The sequence below is a fragment of the Cibotium barometz genome, chromosome 55, assembly GCF_041138505.1.
Source record: "Cibotium barometz isolate CiBa-2024 chromosome 55, ASM4113850v1, whole genome shotgun sequence".
NCBI lineage: Eukaryota > Viridiplantae > Streptophyta > Polypodiopsida > Cyatheales > Cibotiaceae > Cibotium > Cibotium barometz.
Window position 1 is genome coordinate 6,790,432 of NC_141100.1, and position 12,792 is coordinate 6,803,223.

The window sequence follows — 12,792 nt, forward strand, 5'->3', positions numbered from 1 at the left end:
GATATGAAGTCAGTGTCTGCCGCCATCCAGGGTCAGACAGTCGAGCTCTCTCATCATTTGCATGACCTGCACGCCACCGACGTGTTTACCCATCTTTGGCCCCTAGCTCGGATGGAGTTGGGAGGCTCACGCCACAGAGAGCACAACGAGGAGGTGGTGTCCGCCAGCTTGGAGATGCTGCTCTTTGTGTTCCTTCATATGCGATACCCCTTCCCCCCTCCTACAAATACCTACATTGTGACAGGTGGAGCCCAGATTATGCTTATGTTCTAAACCAAATCATGAGGTGTGAGGTAGCAGCAAGCTAGCTCACCTCCCAACCACGACTAGCATCCACCGATCTCCCCCAAGCCAAGGCTAGGGCTCCTCCACAACCCCATAGGCCCATCCATAGGCCCATGTCTAACTCCAACGTTCCATACCACCGAAGCCTTCGTACCTGCCATGTGCACGGCATGAGCATGTATGCTCTCCTGGTCCAAGCCAAACCTTAAGTGGTGCATCCACACAACTCTGTCTCACAATAACCCAAGCCCTCACTTGTACAGTGATAACTACGCCTGTTTTTTCAATTGAGGAACCCTATCCAAGTATCCGCTTGCTAATCCCTAATTGTGGGACCACCTAACCCCGCTGGATTAGGTCTCTAATTCGTAGATTATGTCCAGGTGTATAACTCCATACCGGTCCTAGGAAAAAGAACCTTAACACTGGGAACTTAGTCACAAGACCAGGAAACACAGCATAGACTACACGCTAAGACATCCTACACCTGTCATCAAAAGAAATTGCAAAAATCCCAACATGGTCATGTTATGATGCACCGTTTACCCTTGGCGCCCAGAAGCATTGTTCAAAAAATATCAAAAATAATACAAGAGATTTGACAAGAAGTGCCACCTCTCACTCATCATACATCAGAGCCAGTGCAAAATCTAAACAATTCTTGGGTGTGGGGAACCGGAAAAGCAAGAATACCTCTATTTTCAAGGTAATGCAATCTCATAAACAACTCCTTTTCATCAACTGCAGGAGGAAAGATTGCATTTGCAAAAGGATTCTCCCCACCAGCCTGATCTAATATTTCCACAGACAGCCTGTCCTTCTGCAGCTCTTCTCCAGCCTCCATGTGGTTTTGGTAATCAGAGCCTCTTATCAACCTTGTGCATAGCTGAAGTGCAGTCCTGCCATCAGGAGTAAGCGCTGAAGGATTGGCTCCTTTAGAAAGGAGACCAACCAAAATGGCTGGATCACGACGCATGGATGCAATATGCAGCACAGTAAAGCCACGATTGTTCCTGAGATTCGGATCAGCAAGCCCCCGCTCCAAAAGGTCCTGTACTGTGTGGGGATCGCAATATGAAGTAGCATAGTGCAAAGCATGTACTTCATCCAAGCTCACTTGCCCTTCTCTCAACAGAAGTTGCACTAGCTCCACATCATCTGAATCCAAGGCCTTCCGTATTCTCTGGCATTCCTTCTCATGCATGGAATTCAGAGTCTCTGGTTGCAAGGGACCCATCCTAGAGCGAAGTAAAATAACCTCCTCAGCTAATGCCAAGGGCAGCTGTTTTTCCAAGTCGACTGTGTCCACATTGGAGACAGCAACTAAGTGTTTACACAGTGACAATAGAGACAGAGCTCCATGTACCTCAGCAGCAACGAGGACGAGGAAGACCTCGTCTACTTGTGCCTTCTCCACCATATCATGAAGGTGATGCTGCAGCAGTACAGAGAAAGTCAGTAAAGAAGCTGCACTACACACACAGTAAAACTTCAAAGGCTATCCCTGCAACAATTGAAAAGTGCAAAAACATTAACAGAAACATCAATTTACATAATAGTGACCATTCTTGATGAGAACAAAGAAAATGACACTTGACCATATCTTTTGCAAATGTAACTTCCCTTTAAATCGTGGTAACCTAACGTTTAATAGCCCAAAGAAAGTTTCCCAACACTATCCAACTGGCTTGAGTGCTAGCAATATTTGCACTGATGGTGCAAATACAAATTTTAGGTTCTGGACCCAATGCAGCCAACTCAAGATTGGGTAGACACTTGTGAGGGGCTTGGTTCATATGATGCTTCTCCACATGTTGGTGAATCCCTGGAGAAGGAACTTGAGCAGGAGTTTTTCAAGCTGAAACTAGAGGCCAGAGGAAGAGGTGGTAAATGATGTATCCGCTCATTCTGAGCCCACAGATGCAAACATGGGATTGGTTTGGGCAGTAATTTTATCGTGCCTGTTACCTATCCTTTGACTTCCCATGGCATTGCAATAGGGCAGTCGTGAAATGAAGGGCATCCACCCAGTTCCCTCTGCACAAAACAGTGTCAAGCAAAGCAATTGTGTTACAAAGGATTGCTGCCCTCCAGACCTATCCAGTACTCATTTTTATTAATGTTTATTTCATGCAACCTTAACATGACAAGGTACTGCTCTCTCAGTGTAAGCAGACAAATATTCTTGAATCAAAGAAAGTGCCACTTCAAAGAGGCCTCTGACTGCTACCCTGGCTGTGTTTCTTGCTATGGATTCTGTGCACCTTCTTGGGACTTCTAGTGCTTAGCTTGGCTGAGCCAGATGCTCTGATACCAATGTGACATGCGGAAGCCTTGACTTACTGGATCCAGCCTTAAGCCTACTCATTACGAACAGTAATGCAAAAGCAATGATTAGACACAAAGAGAAGAGAGATGAACTGTGTCTTCAGTATATTGATATGATATAAAAAGATGTCTTTGACCCTGGCCTTTGGCCTTCCAAAATGGACTGACTTCTGACCTAATGGATCGACTATTGACCTGCTCCTATTTGAGGATCAGATGACTTTTAACTGAACTAAACCTGGCTATTTATAGGCCCATGGTCTGCCCCTGCTCCTACCTGACTGCTGTCGTCCAGTAGAGGACAAACAAAAACGTCTTTTAATGCTGCCGACGTTCTCCCATATGGTGTCATATGACCTGGCCGGCTGGACACACAGAGCATGGGCTTCTTCTTTACCTGTCAGAACCTGCCTAAACTTATCCTACATATGCTGCCAAATCAAAGATTAGCCATGTCCACGTGTGTGCACAGGACAAAACACATGGCAAAGGTTTAAATATGTGGTTCTTATTGATAAACGTATGAGAGAGATCTGCTTTACATGTTGATGTACGTAGAGTTGGTGAATTTGAGCAGAAGTCTTCAGAAGCTAGATGCCAAAGGCAGAGGAAATGATGTATGTTTAGATATTCGCTCATGCTGAGCCCACAGATACAAACATGGGATTTGATAGCTTCCAATGTGAATATGGTTTTGATTCTTGATCTTAAGACCAAGGAACTGATCCTAAGACATGTCCTGAAAAGATCACCACAGACATCCATAAAGAGTGAACCACCGTCTTTCTGATCAGCAAAGCTCATAAATCCTTTGAAGTGTTTTCATGGCTATAGAGCTTGAAATCTTGCTAGCATAGACATTTCAGAAACTTTGGCATACCTAAAGGCCCATCCACAGCTGCACAAACTGGTAGACAACGATAAGGATCTTGCCTAAATTCCATCATTAATAAACTTTAGACTTGAAGAGGCCTATGCATGGGATCTCTAGCTTAAAAATTGGATTTTCCAATGAGGCTGCTGCTCTTGTTAAAGAAGGAATGGCGCTCAGGTATAATTTGGGCAGCAATCTTGTTGTGCCTGTGTGACCTATCCTTTGACTTCCCATTGCATTGCAATAAGGCAGATGTGAAATGAAGGGCATCCACCAAGTTCCTTCTGCACAATACAGTGTCATCACTTTTACTAATGTTTCTTTCATGCAACCTTGTACTAAAAGAAGAGGCGCTCAGTATAAGCAGACAAATATGCTTGAATCAAAGAAAGTGCCACTTCAAAGAAGAGGCCCACTTCCCATGGTAGAATAAAAAGTTTTTCTTTCAGACTGATCAGGCTTTGTACCACTCGCACCAACCCTGACTTGCAACACTCATCACCATGTGGTAACAGCAACAAAACCATGTGTCCAGGCAGAATTCAAAAAAGAACTGCACCACCTCGCGCAATGTCAGCAGCATAGACATGCACACACTCAGTATTTTCCAGCTTCATAAAAAGGGAGAATGAGGGCACAGTTCTGTGGCCTTAGCCTGATGGGTGTATCCATGCCCTTCTCAAAGAAGCCTACAAAATACTCACAGCAACGTCCCAAGAATGTTGAGTTTCACTTCATATAAAAAGCAAATCCCTGCCAAAAACAAACCACACATACTTGCAGGTATCAAGGAGTAAAAGCTATTGACTGAAGAGGTAAGCAAGAATCACACCAAACGCAGAATGCAAGAAGTGGTCCAAGCATGGCCTGACCTATTGGGCTCTTTTTGTTGAAGCACAAGCAAAATTACCTCCAAACACATGGCAAAGGTTTGAGTATGTGGTTCTTATTGATAAACATATGAGAGAGATCTACTTTACATGTTGACATATGTAGAATTGCACACCTGCCAGAGAATTTTTAGCTCCGGGATGTCAAAAATAGTTGAAAGGCAGAGCATCTCGATGGCAAATTCAATAGTGGGCCGGCAGACTTCGTGCAAGCACTCATGATCGAGGCATTTGACGGCTTTAATGGTCTGTTTTCCACTATACAGGAAGGAGATGGTGAGCATGAAGGCCTCGAACCTATGTCGACCTCCGCCCACCCCAGGGAACCTGTCAAGAAGCATATCCAGGTCTATCTTGAGCTTGGAAGAATCTTCTTTGGACTTGCCATGGGGGGCAAAGGATGAGAGCTCAGTGTTGCTCTCTGAAAACAGGGCTTTAAAGAAAGGGCATCGAGAGGTGAGGATACATCGATGCAGTGGGACTGCTCGTCCCGAGACACAGATGAGGACATCACTGAAGGCGTCATCGGGGTCCAGGTAGATCAAGCTCTCAATGTTTGAGCTGAGCCGCTGCAAAGCTTTCTCAGAAGAAGAGGGGGAAGAGGCTGGTGAAGAGGGAAATGGGGCAGTGATGGAGCTGTGGGCTGCCTCGGTGGAGCAGCTGAAGGGAGAGGAGCTGAGGGCTAGGACTGGAGAAGGCAGGTTGGGTTCTCCCATAAAAGCACACTGTTGCTTACTTACATAGAGGATTCAGCACCCTTGGTTGCTATGGCACAGATGGCCATAGCCTGTCTGGTGTTTCTCTTCTCCGTAAAGCAGAGTTTGATAGAAAGGGATTCATGGAAAGCTTTGGGTAGCTGCCTTGAGGGAGGCCCAGCGAGCTGAGACTGGTCAAGGGGGAGGACTCGCTAGCCAACGGCCATCCCCCATGCCGCGTGGCAGCCACCATGGCATCCTCGGTACTCACCAGTGTCGACAGCAGACAACATCGTGCAGTCTCAAACGCCACCACCTCCGCCTCCCTCTGCTCCTTTTCGTCACTGCTGGCGTCAATATTGAGAAAAAAAATTGAAATTCATGAACATGTTACATCCACGTGGCCAAAGGAAAGGGAGAGTAAAGGGGAGTTGAATTTGCTTTTGCTAGGGGATCCACGTGGCCAAAGGAAAGGAAGAGTTTGAGAAAAGGAGAAAAAGGGAGTTGAATTTAATCTCATCTCACCATTTTCAATACAATTTTAAATTTTGAAATCTCACATATTTCGATGCAATCTTTGGATGTAACCTTCTTCACTTCATCTTTGGATGTAACCTTCTTCACGCTTGCTCGTTTTGTACATTGTCACTTTCAAGTTTTCTGAGCTATTGTGCTGCAAGGTCCGAACTCTCAAGCAGGTACTTTTCTTGCTTTTTTTAATAGTAAGATTTTCTTGCTTTTTTTTAATACATAGCGTGCACACCTTGGGAGCATAAGCTTGGCAATGGTACAAACGTTCAACAGAGAGGTTGCCACACATAGAGAGGTACTTTCCCAAGCACATGAGGAGTGACGATGGCTAATAGCAAGTATGGGTCCGTGCACAGCTTCTGTAACACAGGTGCTTCTCGCTAATCTCCGGCCACAAAAAGTGCCTACCAGTCTACATACGCCCCTGTGCAAGTGCCACTGGCTTGCCTTCCAGCTTTGTGTGCTAAGCACAAGAGGCTAGCGCGACGACAGTCTTCATTTTCGCGCAGGCGACTGAGACAGGGTGACGCGAGCAATTATCTGGGAGCACTAGGCCACACTGGCTGGGCTAGCAGGCGATGGGCACAACACACGAAAGCGAGAGAAAGTGGACGCATGCGCGCTGAGTACCACTTTGCCATCGCCCACAACCGCTCAGCCATGCTGCTGGAGCAATCCTCCGATAACATTGCCACAATCCCAGCAATGTCTGCACCATCACCCTCACCTACTTGACCCTCTTGAATCAACAAGGAAGAAATAGCCGCCTCACCACCGTCATTACCATGACAGTGGTGCTCCTGGTGCTGATGCAGGCAACACTTACGTGCACTTACGTTTACAGGTGATGCTAGCAAAACTAGGAGCATGCTGCATCAACACTTTACGTGCGTAGGTGGTGCTAGCAAAACTAGGGGTGTGCTGGTGCCGGTGGAGATGGAGCTAGACAGAAGGTGAAGGCATCAATAACGCCAAACTTGATGATGGTTACGCTAGGCCACACTGGCTAGGCTAGCAGGCGATGGGCACAACACATGAAAGAGAGAGAAAGTGGACGCATGCGCTGAGTAGTTATCTGGGAGCGCTAGGCCACACTGGCTGGGCTAGCAGCGATGGGCACAACACACGAAAGAGAGAGAGAAAGTGGACGCATGCGTTGAGTACCACTCTGCCAATCGCCCACAACCGCTCAGCCATGCTGTCGGAGCAATCCTCTGATAACATTGCCACAATCCCGGCAATGTCTGCACCATTACCCTCACCTACTTAACCCTCTTAGATCAACAAGGAAGACATAGCCGCCTCACCCTCCCCATGATCATTTGCCATGACGGTGGTGCTCCCGTTGCTAATGCAGGTGGTGCTCCCGGTGCTGATGCAGGCAGCACTTACATGCGCTTACGTTTACAAGTGATGCGCTTACGTTTACAAGTGATGCTAGCAAACTAGGAGCGTGCTGTATCAACGCTTACGTGCGTAGGTGATGCTAGCAAAACTAGGGACAGAAGGTGAAGGCATCAATAACGCCAAACTCGATGATGGTTGTGATGATGAAGACGTTAATGAGCTCCCCACTTTGATGATGATGGGGATGATGATGGCCGTGCCTTGATCATTGTGCCAACTAAGTTGGGTGAAGAGCAGACTCTCCCGTGTGCTTATGCCATCTTCACCCAACTAAGTTGGGTGAAGAGCAGACTCTCCCGTGTGCTTATGCCATCTTCTACCCTTTTCACAAATGTCGGCCCACAGTGATGACGGCCTTTTTACTGTGCGGACCCATAGAGTGGTGCGAATAGCCTCAATGACCTCAACCTGAGGGTCTTGACAAAGGAGGTGGTGAGGAGATGGTGGCGGGGGGTGCCTCTATCTTGGCAACAACTAGCCATAGGTGTCGGGCTTGGCGAAAGTGCGCCTGCATGAACACGATGACATCTTCAACCCATTGAGAGTCTTGGCAAAGGAGGTGTTGAGGAGAAGGTGGTGGCAATGCCTCTGTCTTGGCAAAGGAGGTGTTGAGGAGAAGGTGGCGGCAATGCCTCTGTCTTGCCAAAAAAGGATGACGTCTCCAACCCAACGAGGGTCTTGACAAAGGAGGTGGTGATGAGGAGATGGTGGCGGGGGGTGCCTCTCTCTCTCGACAGCAATTGGCCATATAGGTGTCGGGCCTGGCAGATCAAGAGCAACCGTATAGGTTGAAGCTAGATGTATAGGTGTCATACACACCAAGTGGGAATGAGGAGTAGCAAGGGGCACCTTTTCCACCTTAATCGAGTTCCCATGACTATACTAAGGTTGGGAATAAGGTGGCGATTAGAGAAAGAGAGAGGGAGAGCCATTAGTAAGACTCCTATGACTATATTAAACCTTAGGATATAGATACATTTGAGATCATTTGTCAGAGTGATTTCTTGAGCCATGTGCATAGCTTTCTTGGTGGGAATGCTAGCTCTATTTTTGGTGAAGAAAAAGAAGAAATATAGTAGGGAAATACAATAATGGTGCATTCTGCAGGGTCCATTATGGTGGTGATGGTGTTTTGGGTCAACAGAAAGGTAGAGAGTTTTTGATAGTGAGAGTATGGAGGCTCACGATTATGGCCGCCGTGATGATGTTTTGGGTAAATTTTATAATTAATAATTTAATTAGTAATTAATCTCTCTCTCTCTCTCTCTCTCTCTCTCTCTCTCTCTCTCTCTCTCTCTCTCTCTCTCTCTCTCTCTCTCTCTCTCTCTCTTTGGGTTTTTTAAATAAAAAAATGATTTGTTTTATTTTAAATATCTATACAAGATAAAGGAAGAGTCCCCACCCCTTTACGTGGAGAAAGGAGAAAGGAGAATTTTTACACACACACACACACACATATCTTCTAATATTATATTATGTGCATGTGTGTAAAATGATTTTGGATTTTTAAAATAAAACATGACACTGTCCATCATCCAGCACCGGCAGGCAGGCACCTAGCTTGAGAGTCCTCAAACGAGGAGCTGGGGCGGCCCAATTTCCACAGATAGATGTAATCTGCATGCACAAATTTTGTGGTGCATTTTGAGAATATGTAATATTGGTCCTTTTTTGCATCTTCATATGCTACATTACTATGATATTTTTGTTTTTGCTATAAATCTATGAGACATGGATGTTATTTTGAGATATGTATATATGAAGTCACTTGAAATAATGTATTGTGTTTACTTAAAACATGACCTAAATCTTGGAGAAACCGAGCCTATTTTTTCTGGAACTCTACCTGGCCCAGCAACGTGCGGGTCCAATACTAGTATTATCTTAAGGAAGAGTTTCACAAAGTTGCCACCACATGGTAAGAATTTGGAGGTTCGGGAAGGGGAGGAGGAGGTTTGGTAGAATTTGATTTTGAAAGCCTCAAAAAACGTGCGAAGCACGGGTTTCCAACTAGTAAAATTAAAGGCGACGTGACATTCCAACCGGGATTTCTAAATTTCAACGGGGAAAGTTACACTACAAACCGGCATATGTGAGCACACTCGTGCCAACGGGTGGCTGCTGTTTCTCTCGAGTCTCCTTTGTGTTCAACTATGGCTTATTGTTCGTTGTGCATTATGGCCTAGTTCTTGGCCATTCTGTGTGCCTGTTGTGGGTCAAATATGTACATCATGGCCTATTCTTTGGTGCTTGTGCATACTAACATAAAAAATGTGATTGTTGTAGAGGCATCCTCAAAAAACGTGCGAAGCACAGGTTCCCAACTAGTAAAATTAAAGATGACGTGACATTCCAACCGGAATTTCTAAATTTCAACGGGGAAAATTACACTACAAACCGGGATATGTGAGCGCACTGGTGCCAACGGGCGGTTGCTGTTTCTCTCAAGTCTCCTCTGTGTTCAACTATGGCTTGTTGTTTGTCGTGGTTTATGCATTATGGCCTAGTTCTTGGCCACTCTATGTGCCTGTTGTGGGTCAAATATGTACATCATGGCCTATTCTTTGGTGCTTGTGCATACTAACAGAACAAATGTGATTGTTGTAGAGGCATCATCATCTATTATCTATTATTACATATTAACCATGGACAACCAAGGCACAAGGAGAGGAGAGAAAATAGAAATCCAGGATTTCTAAAAAATAAGAGGAAAAAATCCCTTCGATTGACCCTTTGTATTTGATTGACCTTTTGTATTCCAATTGACTCTTTGTATTTCGACTTCCATTCTTGCGTTTCGCTTCTTAATGTCTTTTACATACCGCAGCGGGTTGAGTACTAGTATTTTCTAAGCTACATCATCAATTATTGCTTCTAAGTTCTAACATAAATGATAGTCTTTAATTGGAGGACTCACTAGTTGCACATCAGCATGTTAACCAATGACTTTTATATAAAAAAACAAACAAAACAAAAAAGACCACACACAAGGTATGGCGGTCTCCCCTTAAAACTTTAATCTTAGCGGAATGTGTCATTCCCCTATTTAGTAAAGCACACCTAGTATTGATTTATACCATAGTTGTATATCATGTGACACAATCCCTACATAGTGGACACTTGCTTCAAAAATGTTTTTGAGTGTTTTCCTTGCTTGTAATGTTGCATGGTGGCCTATTCCTTGGTTTCTTCTCTTATGTGATGTTGCATGGTTTTATCTATAATTTGATTCGTGTGTGCTATGAGTGTGCAGGTTGCACGCTAGTGATGTCCATGAGCACGTTGGCTCTTCTCATTGTTCTTAATCATGCCTGAGGGTTCTTGTTTTTTATGATGCACTAGTATTGGACCCATGCATTGCTATGGCTAGGGTTCCAACAAAGAACCAGTTTGCTTCAAAATAGAATCACCTTCAAGAACTGGAGGAAAGACATACCTGGTTTCTCCAGGATCCTAGCCATGCATTGCTATGGCTAGGGTTCCAACAAAGAACCAGTTTGCTTCAAAATAGAATCACCTTCAAAATAGAATCACCTTCAAGAACTGGAGGAAAGACATACCTGGTTTCTCCAGGATTTAGGCCATGTTTTAAACAAATTTATAATACACAATTTCAAGTGACCTCACATATACATATCTCAAAATTACATCCATGTCTCACATAGATTTATAGCGAGAACAATTTATAATACACAATTTCAAGTGACCTCACATATACATATCTCAAAATTACATCCATGTCTCACATAGATTTATAGCGAGAACAAATATCATAGTAATGTAAGCATACAAAGATGCAAAAAAAGGACCAAGATCACAGATTCTCAAAATGCATCAATATATATATATATTGACTTACATAAATATATAAATATATATATTTATGTATATATGTATATATATATTTATATATATATGTATATATATATGTATATATATATTTATATATTTATGTAAGTCAATATATATATATATATATATATATATATATATATATATATATATATATATATATATATATATATATATATATATATGTATGTATGTATGTATGTATATATATATATATGTATGTATGTATGTATGTATGTATATATATATATATATGTATGTATGTATGTATGTATGTAAGTCAATATTTTTAGTTGTTGACTTATGTGTGTGTGTGTGTGTGTGTGTGTGTGTGTGTATGTGTCACCAATCTAAGTCAGCAATGTCATAATCAGCAAACTGAATTCTTCCTTGCAAGAAGAATCATTCCTCTGTCTCACAATACACTCTGTATTGCAAGAAGGCGGTGATCCATCCCCCACTTACTCTACTATCGCGATGAATGAAAAGGACTTGCACAAACGATACAACGATAAATAAAAATCTTAAAAAAAACCATAAACATAATCAAGATTACCTCGTACAATAAATAATTGAATCGATGGTACATGAGGAGCTCTAGTATGAAACTCATAAACGAATACCAATAATGACAATGGATGTAAGAAACAGCCAACCATCGGGTACTGAATATCCCTCAAAAGATGCAAAGCATTTCTCCATCTCTCTCTGAAATAAATAAACGTCCCACTCCGAAACACTAATTCCATAATCTCCAGGCCTTTGTGGACAACTCTCACAAAAAAGGTATCAACGTTAGGTAATATCCTAAAATCAAAGCATAACAAATAGGTTATACAATTATTTATACATAGGTTCAACAAATATTTATACGATGTCTAATAATTACACTTATACTTACTCATCCTTATAGGCATCAATGATAACCCCTCCTACGTGATCCACGGTAATAGGAGCTGACCATAGAGGTGGCTGTATAGAGACAAATATCATATAGTACAGAATGTCATGTTTCATATTTTGTAATCAAGAAAAGTTATGAATAGAGAATAACTAACCTACTATCCTTGCTAAAGGCATCTCCAATGTAAAGATAATCTCAAATATATCTGTCAAAACATGAACAATAAAAATAAGTACTTTTACCATGAACAAATATGTATAAAAAAGCAATCATAACAAAATTAATCAAAACGCACAACTTAATAAGAAATGTGATTTGTCACTCCGAAGTCTTCAAGATCTCCTTATAAACAATGTGGTTTGTCTCATAGACATATAACTTTGAAGATCGTCAAATGAAGACTCTACATAAGCATTATCATCAAGCAACACCTTCACAGCATGAGGAGATTGTGCTCGTGATAATGCAATATACAATTGCCCGTGAGTAAACACTGGATTCACCAAATACAACCCAGTCCCCCAAGGGAGAATATCTACACAAAGACAAAGGCAAAGTAAAAGTGGAGGAAGGAACTAATTTGAATGCATCTAGATACCTCTCCCCTACCAAACCCAATAGGCACAGGGTCCAAACTCAAGATAGTCAAATCCACAGTCAAACCCAATGAGGACTCGTGGTTGAAATTGACACATTGGAACCTCCCTCCAACCAAATGGGATCAAAGTAATGATGAGAACCCATTGGAGGAAGATGTTTATGAGCTTTCACCTGAACATGTCACTTTACTAAGGTGCAACAATATCACCAGATATAACAAGCGAATCTATGCTATTGTTACTATCCATACAAGCTATTGGAGGTGACTCCTCAAATCTACCACATGGACATGCCCCTTCTGAAAGCTTATTATCAAGACCTTTATGACACTTAAAGAAGGAACTCTAATTCTCAATCACAAAAATTAGAGCATAACATATACTTGCACAAATTAAAAGCATAAACCTTAATTAAAAAATTAAATAA

General features: G+C 42.7%; 1 protein-coding gene across 4 annotated transcripts in view; it reads right to left on the reverse strand.

The window, feature by feature from the left end:
- The window catches only part of LOC147607304 (BTB/POZ domain and ankyrin repeat-containing protein NPR2-like), a 30,881-nt gene extending 25,481 nt beyond the window's left edge, over positions 1-5,400 (reverse strand). Inside the window, exons 1-3 of one of the 4 annotated variants that reach the window (XM_086790588.1) lie at positions 3,156-4,214; positions 2,891-3,035; positions 979-1,720 (exon numbers count right to left, since the gene is read on the reverse strand). In XM_086790588.1, coding sequence (XP_086646714.1) covers positions 979-1,720; positions 2,891-2,995 — 847 coding nt within the window. In that variant the 5' untranslated portion in view covers positions 2,996-3,035; positions 3,156-4,214. The other 3 variants (XM_086790587.1, XM_086790586.1, XM_086790589.1) reach the window with 3 other exon arrangements.
- Positions 5,401-12,792: the final 7,392 nt, after the last annotated feature.